General features: G+C 36.4%; 1 protein-coding gene across 11 annotated transcripts in view; it reads right to left on the bottom strand.

Moving 5' to 3' along the window:
- KANSL1L (KAT8 regulatory NSL complex subunit 1 like) overlaps window positions 1-21,711 on the bottom strand; it is a 125,851-nt gene that overhangs the window by 90,459 nt on the left and 13,681 nt on the right. For all 11 annotated transcript variants that reach the window (XM_087424884.1, XM_087424890.1, XM_087424891.1 and 8 more), the window contains one exon: window positions 18,700-19,816. In XM_087424884.1, coding sequence (XP_087281010.1) covers window positions 18,700-19,787 — 1,088 coding nt within the window. In that variant the 5' untranslated portion in view covers window positions 19,788-19,816. The remainder of the gene's footprint in view (window positions 1-18,699; window positions 19,817-21,711) is intronic.

The raw sequence follows: 21,711 nt of genomic DNA, 5'->3' as shown, positions 1-21,711 counted from the left end.
TCTCTATGCATTTCATGGTTATGGATGCTAATACATAGCATCCATAAATTGGGTGCTAGTATATAAAAATACAATTGATTTTTGTAGTGTGATATGACCCTGTTAAATTCACTTAGGGATTTTAGAAGCTTCCTCATAGAGTTCTTAGTATTTTCTACGTATATTATCATGTCAACTGGAAATAAAAAGTCTTTTTTTGTGTGTGTGTGAGATCAGCCCTGAGCTAACATCTGTTGCCAATCCTCCTCTTTTTGCTGAGGAAGCTTGGCCCTAGGCTAACATCTGTGCCCATCTTCCTCGACTGTATATGGGACGGCGCCACAGCATGGCTTGAAGAGCAGTGCGGCAGTGCGTGCCCAGGATCCGAACCTGAGAACCCTGGGGCCACCGAAGACAGCGTATACACTCAACTGCTATACCACCGGGCCAGCCACTAAAAAGTTTTATTTATTTATTTTTAATCTGGATGCCTTTTATTATTTTTCTTACCTTACTGCATGGCTAGGAATTCTAGTATAATGTTAATTATAAGTCGTGTGAGCGGACATCCTTACCTTCTTTCTGATCTTAGGGAAAGCATTCAATCTTTCATCATTAAATGTAATGTTGTATACTTTTTTGTAAATGCCCTTTATCAGACTGAAGAAGTTTCTGTCTATTCTGGGTTTGTTGTAACTTTGTCTCATGAGTGGGTTTGAATCTTGTGAAACGTTTTTTCAGTCTCTATGGAAATTATCATATGTTGTTTCTTCTTTTTTTCTTTGATTTTTGAATGTTAAATCAACGTTGCCTCCTGGTATCAACCCCTTTGATCATGATGTATTATCTTTTTTATATTTTGCTAGATTCTATTTGCTATTTCATTAGGGATATTTTGCATCTATAGTCAAAGGAGATATTGATCTGCTATTTTCTTGTAAGGTCTTCATCTGATTCTGGAATCAAGCTAATGCTGGCCTCACAAAATGAGTCAAGAAGTGTTCCCTCCTCTGCCTTTTTTGAAGGAGTTAGTGTAGATTGGAATTGTTTATTCCTTAAGTTTTAATAAAATTAATCACTGAAGCCATCTGGGCCTGGAGTTTCCTATGAGAGAATGTTTGGTTTTTTTTTTGTTTTTTTTGTGTGTGTGTATGAGGAAGATCAGCCCTGAGGTAACATCTGAAGCCAATCCTCCTCTTTTTGCCAAGGAAGATTGACCCTGAGCTAACATCTGTGCCTACTGTCTTTTAGTTTATATGGGACGCTGCCACAGCATGACTTGACAAGCACTGCTTCCGTGTGGGGATCCGAACCTTCAAACCCCGGGCCGCCACAGCAGAGTGCATGCACTTTAACCACTACGCCACTAGGCCGGTCCCCCATGAGAGAATGTTTTTAATTATTAATTTCATTTCTCTAATTGATATAAAGTTTTTCAGGTTTTCTATTTCTTCTTGTGTCAGTTTTGGTAATTTGTGTCTTTCAAGCACTTAGTCTATTCCATCTAAGTTGTTGAACTTATTAGCATGAAATTGCTCATAATATTCCCTAATTATTCTATAACATCTATTGTGATGCTTTTACTTCCTGTTATTGTAATTTTTTTCCTGATCAATCTAGCTAGAAGTTTGTCAACTTAATTCTTTCAAAGAAGCAGCTTTTGGTTTCACTTATTCTCTCTATTGCCTTTTTGTTTTATATTTCATTGATTTCACTCTTTTATCATTTTTTCCTTCTTCTTGCTTTGGGTTTAATTTGCTCATGTGTTTGTAGCTTCTTCAGTGGGAGACTTAGATCATGGACTTTACACCCTTCTTTTCTAATTTATAACCGTAAATTTTTGTCTGAGCCCCTGCTCTGGTTATCTAGTAGCTGCCTCCCACAAAATCTCATAAGCTGTGTTTTCATTATCATTCCATTCAAAACGCTTTACGGATTCTCTTGTGATTTCTTCTTTGATCCATGAGTTATTTGGAAGTGCGCAGTTTAATGTCCACATATTTCAGACCTACGTATTTGCCATTCCTTACCACTTCATCTTTCCTTTGTGTAGATCTGAGTTTTCACTCACTATCATTTTCTTTCAGTCTGAAGATCATCTTTTATGATTTCTTGTGGTGTAGGTATACTCACAGCGAATTTTCTCAGCTTTTGTTTATATGGAAATGTTATTTTGCCTTGGTTTTTTAAAATAAGTTTAGATTGACTTTTTTTTTCTTTCAGCTTTTAAATATATCATTGCATTGTTCTCTGGCTTGCTTACCTTCTGATGAGAAGTCAGCAATGATTTTTTTTTTTTTTTTTGTATCTTTGCTCCCCTATACAACATGTCTTTTTCCCCCTCTCTTGCTGTTTGGGATCCGAACTTGTGAACCCTGGGCCTCCGAAGCAGAGCACGCACACTTAATCGCTATGCCACCGGGCCAGCCCCACCTCTCTTACTGCTTGTAAGATTCTCTCTGTATCACTAGAACTTAGTGATCTGACCACAGTACGCCTTGGTATGGTTTTGTTTTTATCCTGCTTGTGATTTTTGAGCTTCTTGGATCTGTGGTTTTACGGTTTTCAGCAGATTTGGAAAATTCCTAGTATTTTTTCTGTCCCCCCTCCCTTTTACATCTACAACTCCCATTACATATATGTTAGAACTTTTTGTGTCCAGGTCACTGATGTTCAGTTCATTTTCTTTTTGTTCTTTTTATCCTATGAGCTTCAATTTGAATAATTTCTGTTGCTGTATGTTAAAATTTATTGACCACTTCTGCATGTCTAGTCTCTTGCTAAGCTGAAGCAGTTTTCATTTCAGGTATTGCATTTCTCCCCTGAATATTCAGTGGTTCTTTATTGTATCTTCAATTTCTCTCTTTAGTTTGTGTTTTTCTTTTTAGTTTGTGTTTTTCTTTTAAGTACTTGAGCATATTTACAATAGATATTCTAAAGTCTTTGCCAACTAATCTCATCATCTGGGTCATATCCATGTCTATTTTTATGGATGATTTTAATCCTCCTCCTTTGCACTTCTAGTAGTTGGTTATACATATACACACATATGTACATGTATGTATGTATATACACATACACATTTATTATAGACCCTATGAGAAATATGTTGAATTTCTGGATTTTATGGTCTTCCTTTAAAGAGTGATAAATTTTGTTTCAACAAGTTATTAAATTACTTGCTGTTCAACTTCATTCTTTTCAGCTTGCTTTTAAGATCTGTTGGAGCGGGTACAGAGTAGCCATTCACTAGGGCTAATTCAGCCCTAGTCTGGACGTGTGACCTTTCCGGGGTCTCTACTGGATGTTCCAGATGTTCAGCAAAGTATCCCCACTCTGCCTATTCAGAACTCACACATTTCTCTGCCCTGCTGAGTGCTGGGAAGTGTTCCGATTACTAATAGCTCCTCGCAGTTCTTTGTCTGTCCTTACGGAGTTTCACCTACAGGTGCACAGCTTAGTGTTTAACAAAGGTCTTGAGGGGACGGCATGAAGATTTCTGGAGCTCGCTCCTGACATACATAGGGCCCTCCTCTTCAGTATTCTGATCTACCAGTACCAGCTATCTCAGCTGCCCCAACCCTAGTCTGTGTCTCAATCAAGCAAGACGACTGTGCTCTACCTGGCTTTCCTCTCCCTGCACCAGATATCAGAAAGTGACTCCAGGCAGAAAACCAGGGCGATCACAGGGCTCATCTCATCCTTTTCTCTTTTCTCGGGAATCACTGAATTTCTGCCTGCTGCTACCTTATGTCTATTTTCTGAAAACAGTGACTGTTTCATATATTTTGTCCAGTTTTCTAGCTATTCACAGCCAAAGAGCAAGTGTAGTACCAGTAACTCGACTCCATTATGACTAGAACTCAAAAAAACGTGAGAGAGAGAGAGAGAGACAGAGACAGAGACAGAGACAGACACTGACTCTAAACTCTGAAGCAGTTTCTATTTTGTTTCCAATATTTCATACACAGAATTTCATTGCCTTTTTAAACAAACTACAATTGCATACTGGGCCAGAATCTTCTTAAAAAAAACCTTAAAAATGATTCCTTTTTGGGGTATACCTGGACTATTTCATAGAAGCAGAGTTATTTATCCATCCTGTGTCACCCATCTACCTCTCAACTGTTCTGTAAGAAAAAGAGTTAAATCATGTTTGAGCCACTATGGTTTTAAACCTTTCTTACAACAAATTATCTTTTATGTTAAATGTTACAAAAATTGTTATGACCAATAGGATGGGCCATAAGAGAAATCCAAAACATGTGGTATTAACTTAGAGGTAGGACACCCAGCAGACAGGAAAGAGATATTCGAGTTGGTGATCCTTTCTATACCATACTATATATACTAAACTAGCAAAATATGATCATTTAAAAGAGAGACCAAGTGCCTACCAAGACTATAGTTCTAGCAGAAGCAGTTGGGAAAAGTCATAATGTGTTGTAATGTGTTGGCTATTCCTTGTTTTAAGCCTGATATAAATGAATTTAGGCAAGAATTAGTCAGTTTACAAGAAGAGAAAAAAGGGAGCACAACTCTGCTTAGGGAGGCTCTCTGACTACAGCCTACTTCTATCTTAATGGATAATCCAATAAACAGGGCCTTGAAGGAATAGACAAGCCAACTGCTTCTCTACAGCTGACAACAAAAAAATGTATTCCAAGACTCTCTCAAGAGTTCTAAGCCACATAATGAGAGCCAGCCTAGGAGCAAAAATCAGATTAATTCTTACCCAAATGTACTGTTTCAGGTGCCCTCAAGGTAGCAGTCATTAAATTGAGGGAGAGTTGGATGGTCTGAGGAAAATAGCTAGTAAATTAACTAATCTGTAGGTTTAACAACCATGAGCAAATGAGATCCCCGGCAGTGATGTTTTCACATATAGCTGACTGGAGGCAAACAGAATGGAAACCCACATTTTTGAGGGAACTCTATTAGCAAAAAATGCTGCAAGCCTAATGTGCTGTACCTGGGGAGCCCAAATCTGCACCTATAGGAAGCAGGGTGAGAATGCGGTGCAGCCTCCAACAAGAGTACCCTCTCCAACACCCACTGTAGGTATACACACAAAGGAGAATGGACAAGGAGTAATTCCCAAAGAGCAAAGTCAGGGACCATGCAGGACACAGCACAAAAGGAACTTCTCTCAGACAGCAGAATTAGGATCCCAGCAAGACCTTACTCTACTTCCAGAGCAAGAAGTCTTATTAATTATTGTTAGGACCAGGAACTATCATGTGTATCCCATTCTTCCCTTCTCCATGGGAGTTTTGATTGTGGCTTTCCTGTCCCTGCCCCAACATACACACAGGAAACAAGAGGGTTTCAAAACTTGTCTATCAGTTTATAGTCATGACATTATAAGGAACCACATCTGAGAGGACTTTACTCCATCCACTGAATGTGACTTCGAGTTGTTATCTTGAGGAATTGATGTGTTTTCTCTATGAGAAGGGAGTGCACGGATATTTGGGTGGCCAAAGAGGCAAACTGAACAGACTGCTTATTTTCCCTCAATATCCATTCTCCTTTCTTGTTTGATAATAGAACCCCTTGAGTTTTAGCTGGCAGCTCAGCAAGAGATTATATTCCCAGCCTTACTTGCAGTTAGGTGTGGGTATGTGACTAAGTCCTTGACAATCAGATGTCAGCCAAAATAATGTGTGCAACCTCTGAATCTTGTCATTAAAAATGATTGGTGCGGAAATCAGATGAAGTATTGGTGAATCTGTCTCAACAGTGCAGGCAAGGGTAGCATCCCAGAGGACAGCAAAGCCAACAGGTCCCTACAAAACCTTGTGAAGCATACCTAATTCTTGGCTATTAAAAGAGAGAAAAAGAAATTCTATGTATTCATGTTGAGGTCTTCTTGTTATGACAGCTTAGCAAATACCTTAACCAACATACCCCTCCCTCAAAAATATTTCATGCCATTAGGATTATTTAGCTTAACAAGGGCTTATTTAAAATGTTCATTGTCTTTAAGAAGATTAAACCTCATTGCCATAAAAGTTAACAACGTTAATATTGTACCACTTAGTTATATGCACACACAGAAAAAACAAACAAATAAAAAAAAAAGAAAGAAAGAAAGAAAAAAACAGTTGTGAACTCTAGGAAATTTTGGCATGGAGATAAACCAAGTTAAGGGGCGGGGTTTAGGATGTCCAAGGATAATCTGAGACTGGAACTTAAAAAGCATTCTCAAAAGGCAGTAGAAATGAAAGAGACCAAAAACAATCTTAATATATTGTGCAATTCTGCCTAGAACTCGGGCAGAACCCAGTGTGTCAACTGCCTAAACGGAAATTTTCCATATTAGTTTAAAAGAATTCACACATCAGATTGGCAAATGTAGTCTTGTTCTCCTACCACCTATCTCCCCTCCTATGCCCAGCCAAAGAAAGGCAGAGAGAAAGAAAAAAAGGAGATGTTAAGGAATACTTATGCATTCTATCAATACCACCATCTTTCTCTTGTATGGAAAGAATCTTGAGAGTTAATAGTCTGTTAAATATAGTCTTAACTGTGTTTTTAAAATCCTTGCATAACATCAAACATTGACAACTAGGGACATATAAATAAAGAAAATAAATGAATAAAGAAAAGAAAGTCGTGCACCTCAGCAGTTCAATAAGGTGTGTGTGTGTGTGTGTGTGTGTGTGTGTGTGTGTGTGTACGTGGGTGTCTCTTTGTTCAGGAAGCCAGCCACCATGTAGTGTTTCCAGCCCACACACTGTACAAGGGCCCGGCTGAAAGGGAAAGCAGGGCTGAAATCCAGCAGGAGTTCTGCACTCCAAGCCCTGCACTCCAAATCTAAATCTCCTCAGAGGCAGGAGCACTTTTATCCAGTGCACACAAATGGGCTAGTGATGGCCCTGCCAGCCACTACGATGGGCACTGAAATAAAAGATGATTAGACTACCCTTGTTACTCAGAAAGGTGACCAGCACTGACCCAGAACTGAGTACAGGTGTTTCTGCTGTAGTACCGTATATGCATTCCTGAATAACCCCTGTTCTATTCAATAAAAATAACTGAACTTAGGAAGAAAATAGAATTAGAGCCAGACGACTCAAAATCTAAGGAAATTTTAAATCTGAGTCCTAATAAAACAATAACAATCCTTATAAAAATATCAGTAAAGTTTCCACTGGCATTTGTATCAAGAATAAGCCAGTCCATCCTTGAAAGCTTCATATCATGCAGCTCATGCTTCTTCCTTTGATGTGAGTCCTTGACAACACTCACTTCTAATACAGACCAGTTTAATAAAAATTTAAAATATTATTTAGAGATAGCCTTCCTCATCAATCAGTTTCTTTTTAACACAAGGGAACTATCTTCACAGCTTCTTCAATGGAACTTGCAACTTCCTCAGATCTTTTAACATGGGGGAATAATATAGCAATTATTAAAGCCAATAAGCCAGCAACTTACTGCACTATAGGAGAGTACTTTTACAGAATTTTCAGCATTTTTCTTATACTACTAAGACTTTCTCTTTAGTTGTGAAAAAGCTTACCCCTGATCATTCCAAAACAGTAACATGTTTGAAGTGGTTTGGAAAAAAATCCAAGCCAAATTCCACATTACATTGACATCATTCCCCTATATGCCAAATGTTAAAAGAAATTTTTCAGAGAGAAGGAAAATCGTATAGGTCAGAAACTCGGATCTACATAAAGAGAGGAGGAACCTGGAGAATAAGCAGAGGTAAGATAACTTTTATTTTTCTTATTCTCTCTCTCTCTTTTTTTTTTTTGTGAGGAAGATTAGCCCTGAGTTAACATCCATTGCCAATCCTCCTCTTTTTGCTGAGGAAGGTTGGCCCTGGGCTAACACCTGTGCCCATCTTCCTCTACTTTATATGGGACGCCACCACAGCACGGCTTGACAAGTGGTGCATCTGTGCGTACCCGGGATCCGAACCTGCGAACCCCGGGCCGCTGAAGCAGAGTGCACGCACTTAACCACTACACCACTGGGCCAGCCCCTATTTTTCTTATTCTTAATAGATGTAACAGATAATGGATTTAACTGTTCTAAATCATAATAGCAACAACGTAACTGATCATGTATGCATGTGTGTATGCTTATATATACCTATAGATGCTTGTGTATACATGTGAAATGAATAACAAGAGATACAAGGGATGGAAGGTAAGAATTATGATTATTTTGGTAATATAAGGTACTTGCAGTACCTGGAAAGAGGTATAGTGTTATTTGAAAGTAAACTTGGATTAGCTGTAAATATATATTGCAAAATATAGGGTAACCACTAAAAAAAGTAAAAGAAAAGAAATATAATTGATATGCTAAGAAAGGAGAGAAAATGGAATCATATAAAATGTTCAGTTAAAACCACAAAAGGCAGAAAAAGTGCAGAAGACAAGAATAGGAGCACAGAACAAGGACAACAAAGAGACACAATGACAAATGTGGTTGATGTTAACCCATGACATTAATAATCACTTTAAACATCTATGGTCTAAACACACAATCAAAGGATGGAACTTGTCAGAGCGGATCAAAAAACAAGACCCAACTATACGTTGTCTATAAGAAACCCACTTTAAATATAAAGATACGTACAGATTAAAAGTAAAGAGATGGAGAAAGTTATGCCACGCTAACACTATTTAAAAGAAAGCAGGAGTAGCTATATTAACTTCAGACAGAGCAGACTTCAGATCAAGGAGGGTTATCATGGATAAAGAAGGGTATTACATAATAATAAAACAGTCAAGGGGCTGGCCCGGTGGTGTAGTGGTTAAGTTTGCACACTCCACTTCAGTGGCCTGGTGTTCGTGGGTTCGGTTCCTGGACACAGACCTATGCACTGCTCATCAAGCCATGCAGTGGCGGCATCCCATACACAAAATGGAGGAAGACTGGCACAGGTGTTAGCTCAGGGACAATCTTCCTCAAGCAAAAAGAGGAAGATTGGTGACAGATGTTAGCTCGGGGCCAATCTTCCTCACCAAAAAAAAAAAAAAAGAAGAAAAGAAAAGAAAACCACAGTCAACACTCCAAGAAGATAACAATCCTTAATGTGTATGCATCTAACAAAAGAGCATAAACTGATAGAACATGAAACAGAAATAGATGAATCCACTATTACAGTTGGAGACTTTAATACTCCATCTATCAGAAATGCACAGATCCAGCAGGCAAAAAAATCAGTAAGAATGTAGCTGAACTCAAAAGCACCATTAACCTATAGCCTACTTCGTCCAATAACAGCAGGTTAAACATTCTTCTCAAGCAGACATGGAACATTCACTAAAGAGATCACATTCTGGGCCATAAAACACACTTTAACAAATTTAAAAAACCCAGAAATCATAGAATGTCTGCTCTCAGACCACAATGGAATTAAATTAGGAAGCGATAACAGAAAGATTAACTGGGAAATTCCAAAATTCCTGGAGATTAAACAACACCCATGAGACAAACAAGAAATCTCAAGAGGAATTTAAAAATAGTATGAACTAAATGAAAATGCAAATACGAGTCATCAAAATGTGTGGGATACAGTAAAAACAGTGCTTATGGGGAAAAGCATAAGAGAAAAGCACCGAATTTATAGCATTAAAAGTACATATTAGAAAATAAGAAAGATCTAAAAATCAATCATCTAAGCTTCCACTTTGGGAAACTAAAAAAAGAAGAGCAAATTAAATCCTAAGTAGAAGAAAAGAAAGAAATAAAAATTAGAGCAGAAATCAGTGAACCTGAAAACATGAAATCAATTGAGAAAAATTGAGAAAATCAAGAAAACCAAAAAGTGGTTCTTTGAAAAGATCAATAAAATCGATAAGCCCCTCACCAGGCTAACCAGAAAAAAAGAGAGATGACACAAATTACTAATATCGAAATGAAAGAGGAGACATCACCACAAATCTTATGGACACTAAAAGTCTAACAAAGGAACGTTAGGAAGAACTCTTACGTCCACAAATTTGATAACCTAGATGAAATAGGCTAATTCCTTGAAAGGCACAATCTGCCAAAACTCACACAAGAACAAACAATCTGAATAGGCTTATATCTATTAAAGAAATTGAATCAATAATTAATAACCTTCAAAAACAGTAAGCACCAGGCCCAAATGAGTTCACTGGTAAATTCTACCAAAATTTCAAGATGAAATTTTACCAATTCTCTACAGTCTCTTTCAGAAGAGAGAAGCAGATAAGACTACTTCCTAACTCATTCTTTGAGGCTAGCATTACCCTAATACCAAAAGCAAAGACGTTACAAAAAAAGAAAACTACAGATCAATATCTCTCATGAAGATAGATGCAAAAATCCTCAAAAAAATATTAGCAAATCCAATTCAACAATGTATAAAAGCATTTATACACCATGGACAAGTGGAATTTATCCTAAAGGCTGGTTCAACATTCAAAAATCAATTAATGTAATCCATCACATCAACAGGCATCACATCATCATCACATCAAAAAGAAAAATCATATGATTACATCAATAAAGGCACAAAAAGGATTTCACAAAATTCAACACCCGTTCATGATAAAAACTCTCAGTAAACTAGGAATAGAGGAAATTTCCTCAACTTGATAAAGATCATCTACCAAAAACCTATAGCTACATAATACTTAATGGTGAGAAACTAGTAACTTTCCTCCTAAGATCAGGAACAAGGCAAGATATCCCTTACCTTTCCTTTTCAACATTGTAGTGGAAATCCTAGCTAATGCAATAAGACAAGAAAAGGAAGTAAAAGATACACAGGTCTGTACAGAAGAAATAAAACTCTTAGCTAGCAGGTGACATGATAATCTATGGGAAAAATCCAAAAAAAAATCACAAAAAAAGCCTGCAGCTAATTTATAAGCAATTATAACAAGGTTGCAGGATACAAAGTTAATGTACAAAAGTCAACTGCTTTCCTATATATCAGCAATAAACAAGTGGAATCTGAATCAAAAACATATTACCATTTACATTAGCACCCCCCAAAATAAAATGCTTAGGTATAAATTTTACAAAATATGTACAAGATCTATATGAGAAAAATTACAAAACTCTGACGAAAGATATCAGAGAACAAAATAGATATTCCATGTCCATGAAGAGGAAGACTCAATATTGTCAATACATCAGTTTTTCTCAACTTGATCTACAGATTCAATGCAACCCCAATCAAAACCCCAACAAGTTATTTTGTGGATATCGACCAACTGATTCTAAAGTTTATATGGAGAGGGAAAAGACCCAGGATAGCCGACATAATATTGAAGGAGAATAAAAAAGTCAGAAGTCTGACACTATCCACATTCAAGACTTAGTATAAAGCTACAGCAATCAACAGAGCGTGGTACTGGCAAAAGAACAGACAAATAGATCAATGAAACAGAATAGAGAGCCCAAAAATAAACCCACATAAATCTGGTCAACTGATCTTTGGCAGAGGAGCAAAGACAATACAATGAAGAAAGGATAGTCTTTTCAATAAATGGTGTTGGAAAAACTAGACATTCATACACAAGGAAATGAATCTACACATAGACCTTACACTCTTCCCAATAATTAACTCAAAATGGATCACAGACCTAAATGTAAAACACAAACTATATAACTCCTAGAAGATAACATAGGAGAAAATCTAGGTGACCTTGCATATGGTGATGCCACTTTAGATACAACACCAAAGGCATGATCCATGAAAGAAATAATTGACAAGCTGGACTTCATTAAAGTTAAAAAATTCCACTCTGCAAAAGATACTGTCAAGAGAATCAGAAGACAAGACACAGACTGGGAGGAAACATTTGCAAAAGATATATCTGATAAAGAGCTGTTATCCAAAATATACAAAAACTCTTAAAACTCAACAATAAGAAAATGAACAACCCAATTAAAAAATAGGCAAGACTTAAATGGACACCTCATCAAAGAAGACATACATATATAGCAAGTAAGCATATGAAAAGAGGTTCAACATCATATGTCATTAGGGAAATGCAAATTAAAATAATAAGATACCACTACATACCTACTAGAATAGCCAAAATCCAAAACACTAACATCAAATGCTGGTAAGGATGTGGAGCAAACAGGAATTCTCAATCATGGTTGGTTGGAATGCAAAATAGTATAGCCACTTTGGAAGACAGTTGAGTAGTTTCTTACAATACTAAACATACTCTTACCCTACGATCCAGCAATTGTGCTCTTTGGCATTTACCCAAATGAACTGAAAATTTATGTCCACACAAAAACCTGCATGTGGATGTTTTTAGCAGTTTTATTCATAAATACCAAAACTTGGAAGCAACAGGGACATCTTTCAACAGGTGAATGGATAAACTGTGGTACATCCAGACAATGGAATATTATTCAGTGCTAGAAAGAAATGAGCTATTAAGCCAGGAAAAGACAAGGAAGAAACTTAAATGCCTATTACTGAGAGAAGCCAATCTGAAAAGGCTCTGTCTACTGTATGATTCCAACTACAAGACTTTCTTGAAAAGGTACAACTTATGGAGACAGTAAAAACGTTAGTGGTCGTCGGGTCAGTGGGGAGGGAAGGATGTACGGGCAGAACACAGAGGTCTTGCAGGGCAGCAAAACTACTCTGTATGATCCACCACTTAGTGGTGGATTCATGTCATTACATTCATCCAAATCCATAGAATGTACAACACCAAGAGTGAGCCCTAATGTAAACTGTGGACTTTTGGTGATGATGAATCTATAGGTTCACTGACTGTAAGAAGTGGTACCACCATGGTCGGGGATGTTGATAGTGGGGGAGGTTGTGCGTGGGGAGCACAGGGCATATAAGGGAACTCTCTGTACTTTCTGCTCAATTTTGCTGTGAACCTAAAACTGCTCGAAAAAAAAATTTATTAATTAGAACATAATATAAAACAATGAACTCATTTTAATTGAAGTGTTACTTTCCTCAACAGAGTCCATATGCCACAGTATAAAATATTTCTTTACCATTTTGTAGCTATTAATCCATTTCACAATTACATTTTGAATTTCTGTTCTTCACTTCCTTTCTGTCACAAATTGTCACTGAATATCATTGCAGTTCCCCTAAGACTGTTTTTATTTTTTTTTGCTGAGGAAAATTGGCCCTGGGCTAACATCCATGCCCATCTTCCTCTACTTTATATGTGACGCCACCACAGCGTGGCCTGAGAAGCAGTGCACAGGTCCATGCCTGGGATCCGAACCTGTGAACCCCAGGCCGCCAAAGCAGAGCGTGCAAACTTAACCACTATGCCACCAGGCCGGCCCCTCTAGGACTGTTTTTCATCCAACTTTTTTCTTTGTTTCCCATATAATTAAAATAAAACAAATAAAATCAAACTTCTCCCATCTATTTCTGAAGCATAGAGCATTTAAAAAGTAATGAATGCAAAAACAACTTGTCAACTTCACATTATACAAATATTAAAGGTACTCCTATTTGCAGTTTCTTAATAAAATGTTATTATATTAGTCTCTCTACTCTCTGAATGTCACACTGAGTTCATACTGCTGTTTTCCTCAAAAGGAAATTCATCACCCGTTTTTTTACTTCTTTTTCTCTCTACTGGCAAAATAGGAAAGCATGAAGAAAACTCTGAGTATGCATCTCTGTGGGTCTGCAAGAAACTACTTAGTTCTCTTCTGTCTTTTAATCTGGGAAGATTCGCCTGACAGATTTTAACTAAATATCAACAATTCTCCCTTCTTTCTTGGTTGACTGCCTAATTTTGTTTAAAAGAATTTCCTTATCAAGACTACCAACTTACATACCGAAGTAAAAACTCAAAGAAAATTTGAATATATGGGGACTAACATGGGGAAATGAAGGGATTTTTCTCCCACACCCAAGACAGTTGGGTGATTTGGGAGATACTGGCAGGTTTCCTCAAAGAAGAGAAGAAACCATGTTTCTTTCTTTTTTTACAACTTAGGAGGATCAGAACACGTCTGTGTCCAAACTCTGTGAGTTTTCCCACACGCACGCTGGAAGAAAGGGACTGACCATCGTTTCCTGCAGGAAAAGAAATGCCAGAACTCTAAGGCCTCACCGCCGGATGAGAGGTGACATGACTGCAGCCGAGTCTGTCAGTGACCCCCCCACATCCCGCACTCACCCGCTGAGCACGCGCAGACCTGTGTTCCAGCTGCACGCACCTGCATGTCTTCGGGGGCCTTTCTCTTGTTGCTTGAGGCCACTTTGTCACCCAAGTGGCAGAAGAGAAGTGCCCGGGAATTAACACAACCAGCAACGGACTTCACCCAGTAACTGAGGGGATTTGACGCACAAATACTCCAGCTTCCTCACCTCTCAAACGGGTTAACTCAGGCACATATTTTACACTGGCTCCCCAAATTTCCAACAGAATGTTGAGGTCCAGTCTTCCCCAGTAGTAAAGTGCTGAACAAGACACTCCTTACTGGCTGCTGAATCAGTGCCTTACTGTGCATAGGCACTTTACATTTACTATTTCACCTGATTATCTCCAGAACTCTTTAAGGAGACCAAAGTAGAGGAATCTGAATCACAGAGCTAAAAATAACCTTAACTTTTACTCAAGGTCACAGAGCAGCCCATGGCTGTAACACAAGTAAGTCCAGAATCTCTGCTCCTTCACCAAAGGAACAGAACAATGTGAGGAAATTCCATTCACATTATACGATAAGGATTATACCTCAAACCTACAAAAATCATAAAATCCTCTTATTTTCCTTTCCAAAGGAAACTGACTTTTAAAAAAAAACCTCTAATGCACACTAGTCTCTCAACCAAAGTTATTTTTAAAGCATATCAGTAATGTCATTATGAATAAGCTATTGCCTACATTTTTGGACGGAAAGGAAAAGGAGCAAGTCGAATATATATTTAAAATAACAACGGTAGTGGAAATGGCTAATAAAAGGGCTTTCCAATTTCCTAAAACAATTACATTCCTTCACAGCTAAACTTCCTGATCAGATGGAAGGAATTCGTTTTTCTTATCAGGAACATAAACTTAAAAAAAAAAAAAATAGGGCCGGCCCCGTGGCTTAGCGGTTAAGTGCGCGCGCTCCGCTGGTGGCGGCCCCGGTTCAGATCCCGGGTGCGCATCGACGCACCACTTCTCCGGCCATGCTGGGTCCGCGTCCCACATGCAGCAACTAGAAGGATGTGCAGCTATGACAGACAACTATCTACTGGGGCTTTGGGGGAGGGGGGAGGAATAAATAAATAAAATCTTAAAAAAAAAAAGAATAGAAGGCATCTATAATAATATAATTTAAGATTTTTAAGTTAAATATATTTTACTATCAATTTTAAAGTTGCAAATGTTAAATATTATAATAATTACTTTTAAACGTCCATATTTTGGCACATATTCATTCATTCATTCATTCACTGAATACACACGCATGCTGGTTCTGAGACGTATAAGGCACAGTTTGTGGTCAGTTTGATACTAGAGACAAAGGAAGAAAACGGGGGTAAAAATCAGATAAAGATAAACTACAGAATGGAAGAAGAAAAAATAGAGAGAGAGAAATTTCAGATTGCCAACCCCAATTTTTGTATCTTCACAACTACATATACAAACACAGAAAAATTCATTCATTCACTCAACAAACACCAAACAGCCACTAACAAGCAGAGAGTGCTTGGCAGTGCCCACACAGTGACAGAAAGAGCAGCGCTTGTCCTGAAGTTGTTAAAATTAAGTTGAAGTAACATTAGTATTTGCCACCGTAGATATTATGACTTAAGTTGAGAAGTCTATTCATATTCCGGAGAGATAATGAAAATAATTTAATTGTGTTAGCACTCACTTCAAAATTTAGATCCACAAAATGCACCTTTTTACCTATTTTATGTTTAATTCTGAACTTTATTCAGAATTTAAAAATATTCATCTACATTTGAAAAATGCACTTTCAGAAGTGGAACAAGAAAATAAAAATAAACTTTAAAGAAAAAAATTAACTTTATCAGGATAAATGTTTTAAATTATAAAATGAATTTAACAACTTGAAACAGAATTCCAATTTAAAGAAACAAACTATTTTTATACTCACATCAAAAGATACAAATAATTAATGCTGTGTTATTTGTTCAAAATTCAATGTCAAAATTAATAAAATGTTGAGAAACAATCTTTCCCACAAGAAATCTATTAGCATTAGTAAAGACATTAAAAATAAACAAAATTTAATATTTAATTTTTGGGGAGGTATATAAAATCAAGAAATGTTGAATAGAGTTCAAACGGCAAAATACGAACCAACAAACAAAAAAATCTACACAATTATCAAATAATTCAGTGAATTAAATAATTCAAAGAGTTATTATATAAATTTAGTAATATCGATTTGAATTGATCAGATGAGTATAATCTTAGAACAAAGAGTATTTGACCTCTAGAAATTCAGATATGAGCTTTAACAAGCAGGCATCATAAGATTAAATGGTCAATAATGCAAGAGGCTAGAAGTATATCTTAAAGAACATTAAACTTCTTAGATTCATTATTTTCCTAAAATGTATGTCTAGCATCCCTGAAGCCCTTCAAGTTGATTATAGGGAAAAAAAGACAGAAGGAGAAATAAGCTTTCCAAGCCTGAACCCAATTTTTTCCCGGCTACTTTACTTTAATTTTCCTCAATATACTGGCAAAGTTGACAAGAAAAGAGATGAGATGTACATTGCTTGATGCTTTGTATAAAAATTTTTTTCAATAACTTGAATTTCAGCAACTGTGTATGTTTTATACAAATGTCTGAACTCAGTGTTCTCTCACTAAACTCAAGGAGTAAGTGAAAATCTTAAAACAAAATGTTTTGAGCAATCAATAATTAGATCCTTGATATATAAGAGATTTTTTTAAAGTATAAAATGTGGTTTCCACCCTTATTAGGTGTTGAGTTATTAAGACTAATAGATACACCAGCAAATCATATAGGACAAACTATGATTTAATGATAAATGGTATGGCAGACTAAGTGCTGTAGATCAATGAAAGAGAATACTGATGAAAGTCAGTCTAAGAAGACGTGATTTTCTTATTTCTGTTTCTAGCTTAAAAGAAGCAAACGTGCCCATTAGCTCTTCTCAACGACAAAAAAGTAAATCATTTACTAAATTTATCTACTAAATTTTATTAAATTGAATTACTTCAAAAGCATTATAAATAGAAAAATTGGTAAATTTCTGGACTTCTTTCAGAACACAAGTGCTTAATAATTCTTGTGGCTAGGAGCATCAACCACATAGTGCTGACAACGTTGCGCGGCGCCACAGGAAGAGCCTGGGTCTGAAGTCACACGTGGGCAGAATCCTGGCTCTACCCCTTACTCGGCTGTTTGACCAGGGGCAAGTTACTTAACCATGCTGAGCCTATTTCTTCTTCAGTGAAACACAGATAACAACTACCACCTACCACGGGTGTTGAAAGGATTAAATAATATATCATATGTAAAGGAAACAGCACAATGCCAGGCAGAAAAATAATATCTGCTGACAACTGTTAGCTCCCACATTCAAACATATTTCAAACACAGCGATAACAGAACACAGAAGACTGGAATGCTCACTTTGCTTCACATTTTATCCTCACTATAAAAATTAGTATAATACTGACCTTCTATTTATTAGTAAAAATTAATGTATTCAGCTTCTAATTCCATAATGATTCTTATTCATCTCTGAAAATTTGATAAAAATGATGGACCTCCTCCTCCCAAAATACCACAGATATGTACACAGTATTTTGCACCAATTTAGAGACATTAACAGATTCCCTGAAAGCTAGATTTAAAACTATGTTTTATCTGGCTATTTAAATAAAATTCAAATTAAATAAAATTAAAAATTCAGTTCCTCAGTTGCACTGGCCACATTTCAAGCGCTCAATAGCCACACGAGGCTAGTGCCTACCGGAAAACACAGATAAAGAACATTTCCATCCCCTCAGAAACTTCTATCAGATAGAGCTGTTCTGGAGAGTTAACAAGGTTCGAAAAGTAAAACTATTTTTCTTTGTGTTTTTGTTTTGTTTTTTTAAATATCTAGATACCTCTCTTTGAAGCAGATTCCTAGAGGCTGCGAATATTTTGCCCACAACTGAACCTCTAGGGTCCAGCACATAATAAGCATTCAATGGGTATCTAATAGCTGACATTATAATTTTGTTTTGGTTATATTAATCTAGCAAAAATTGACTAAATTGGTAAAGACCAGAGCTGAAAGCTGTGAATACAACAAGTATAATAGTTTGAAAAAAAGAAAAAAGTAGCAGGTCAATTTATACGTACTCTCAACTGATAAACTCCTGAAGTCAATGAGAGCTCCCTATGTGTAGACTAAATTTTTTGAGTTTTAGCTACACATATTGGCTAGATCGCTTGATCAAAATTTTCAGGCTTGTCCATAGCCTATTGTACTCAAGAACAGAAAAAATGCTTACTTAAAGCTAATTAGCCTTTATTATTCCTGTATGGGTTTTTCCTAGATAGAGCAGTTGAGTAACTTATTTTTAAATAATATGTATATATTCACACACATTAGTGTAACAAATGAAACATTTTAAAAACTCACCAAAGTTTTATAACTTAAAGATTATGGCATTAAGATTTTAGAAAATCTATTTCCTTTTAACATATCTTGAAACGAAGACAAAATTGCCACTATATACAGAAAAAGAAAAGGTCTAATAATAATTTTGCACTTACACTGCCACATTTTTTCTAATGGTATATTCATCCAAATCATCATCAGAGCTGCTATCAGTTGCGTCAGAATCCAGACCCTCTTCAACATGAGACAACAGCCCTGTAGCAGACAGTGCAAATCTTTGGATTTCTGCAGCTGTACACCGTGCAAAGCCATTTTTTGTATCATTCCACAATTTATTCTCTGCAGTCAATATGTTGACATCTGGCTTCGTTTCAGTGCATTTAGGTACACGGTTATCCAACACTGTGGTGGGTTCATGAAAGATCTTCATTTGGGGGAGCTGATGTTTCACAGAAAATTTCATTTGCTGATCATAGTGCTTGACAACATGCTTTGCCAGGAGCATCTGCAAATGTTTCTGAGTTCTTCTCGCCTGGCTGAGTAAAATTTTCTGTTTGCTTACACAGTGAAGTAGACGAGCCTTCACTTCCTCCTCTTTTTCAGCAGCTGAGGAGCTCACAGGCACATCTGAGTGGCCAGGCCCAATGTTCTTTTGAGCACAGTGCAAGAAATCCTTTTTAATCTCAGCATCGGTAACTTTACCCAAAAGTACATTCTTTTGGTACCATTTACAGTTTTGCAGTTGTACTTTATCTACATTAGTGTCTTTGGTTATATTTGAATCCAAAACAATATGTCCATCTGTCATGCACTGGCGTGTGGTATCTGACAGAGGGTCCTTCCTGATGAACTCTTCAGAATGAGAATGACAGACTTTACTGAGCTGAATGTTGCTGCCATTGCACAGTATGTTTTTCAGCGTATTGCAGTTGGGTTCCTCTAATTTCTTCTGTTTATAATTCTCATTGTATTTATTTAATGTAGAATTAGAACTCATTAAAAGAACTGTCTGATAATGCTTTGAAGACTGAGGGGAGCCAAAATGTTTTAAATTCACAAAATTAGTGTTAAGAGCAGGTTCAGGAGGCGGAAAGCCCAGCATCTGAGAGAAGCTGTCTCCCTTCAGCTTCTCATCTACCGTTCTTGGACCTTCCACGCACAGCATCTTGTCCGACTCCATGGTCCTTGAGAAAGATGAAAAGCAGATACCCTTTGTCGCTGCCTCCCTCAGGGCTGGGGTCATGGCGAATCCTGCAGATAATTACTGGAAACCTAAAATAATGTAAAAATAAACGATCAAATATCTAGAAAAAAGTTTTATGCTTATACTTTTTCCATGGGCAACATTTTCAATGTTTCTGATTACAAAGTGAATGGAACCAAACTCCTCCTTTATTTCCCACCTCCTAACATCACCTCTGCTCTTTCCTAGCTCATAAGGAATTCAACAAGAACTAAGCTATTTTTCACTCAGACCATGAGCCTAATACCCCAAACTCCAATTAAAGCTGCATGCTACCTAGCACAAGAAACGTTAGACAAATATGTGTGGGTGTAACTACATCTCAAGATTCCATTTTTTTGCACAATGTTTAGTGAGAGTCAAAAGAAAAAAATTCCAACCTGGGAATAATACTTGAAAATGTGACTCAATCTCATACTTGCAGCCAAAAGTCAGAATTACTTATCTTTATAAAATATAATAAATTGCTCAAAATCTCTATTTCTCAATTTAAACTTCACAATCTGAACAGTATTAATAACAATGACTAAAATATGCTAAATAATGTAAGTGAACTACAAACAAAAAAGTATATAACTTCACAGCCATGAAAAGTAATGATAGTGAAAACTTGCCTAATCTGCAATGTGCAAAAGTTTTTCCTGAAAAAGCATCTATAATAATGTTTTCCCTTCTGACAAATGCTGATTCTTTGCAAAGACAAACAAATGATCAAAAAGAAAAAAAAGGCACAAAATTTTCTATGCAATTAAAAGAAAAAACACACCCAGGGTTAAAAACAAGTGATAGACTAGGAGACAATAGCTGTAACATGTAATAGACAAAGAATTAGTATCTAGAATATATAAAGAACTCATACAAATGGGAAAGGATACAGCAGTCAGGCACTTCATAGATTATGGCATCCAGATGGTCATTAAACATATACTCAGTCTCACCAGTAATGAGGGAAATGTAGATTAATAAAGCAAGACACCAGTTTCCCAACCCCCAAGTTGAAAAGAATGTTTTAAGTCTGAAAATATGACCTATCATGGGAATGTGGATAAGTAAGATTTCTCACATCTCTTTGGACTATAAATTGATTCAGGAATTTGACAATAATGTAGAAAATGTTTGTCACAGGTGCACAAGAGAGCAGTGTTTCTAACAGCAGAACATTATTTCAAAGCAACCTAGATATCTAATAACAACAGAATGGATAATAAAACATGATGGAATACTAACTAGATAGCAGTTAAAAAAGAATGACCTAGATCTATATGTATCAATATGGACCCACCTCAAAAACAGTATAAAGTTAAAAAAACAGTGCAGAATATATGTAGTGTGGTACCATACAAACAAAATACAAACACAAAACCATGTTTATGTATGTACATATATGTGCATCTGTGTGTTTATGTGTTTATAACAATAAAAAATGAACCAGAAAAATACCCACCAAATTTGTAACAGTAGTTGCATCAAGTAAGTTCCATGAAACAGAACTAGTGGTGCTTTAAGAGCAGTTGAGTTTTAACTACAAAATTTTATTACTTGGGGGGAAAAGACTAAATGCAAAATGAACAAATGTTAATGGCTGTTAATTTTGTGTAATAAAAATACAAATTTTTGCCTTCTTTATACTTTACTGCATAATGTCTCAAAAAAAAATGTAGAGATTTCTGTATAATCCTCTCCCCAATTCTGTATGTCTCAAAATTTATAGTTTTATATAATGTCTCAAAAATAATAAATCCTATAAAACAGATTCTCATTTATCCTAAATCCAAAAAAAAAAAAACCAGGAAAATAAAAATACCCAGATTATTGGGAGATAAATATATCCTAATATATATATATATCCCTATATATATATATTTTTTTACACTCTGCTTTTATGAGAAATAGAAAAATAATTATAAAACAAGCTAGCACTGAG

This window comes from Ceratotherium simum, chromosome 37 (assembly GCF_057802395.1).
Source record: "Ceratotherium simum simum isolate JZ-2026a chromosome 37, ASM5780239v1, whole genome shotgun sequence".
In the NCBI taxonomy this organism is placed as follows: domain Eukaryota; kingdom Metazoa; phylum Chordata; class Mammalia; order Perissodactyla; family Rhinocerotidae; genus Ceratotherium; species Ceratotherium simum.
Note: the sequence above shows the minus strand (reverse complement) of the source record. Positions and strands in the feature narration are given on the sequence as shown.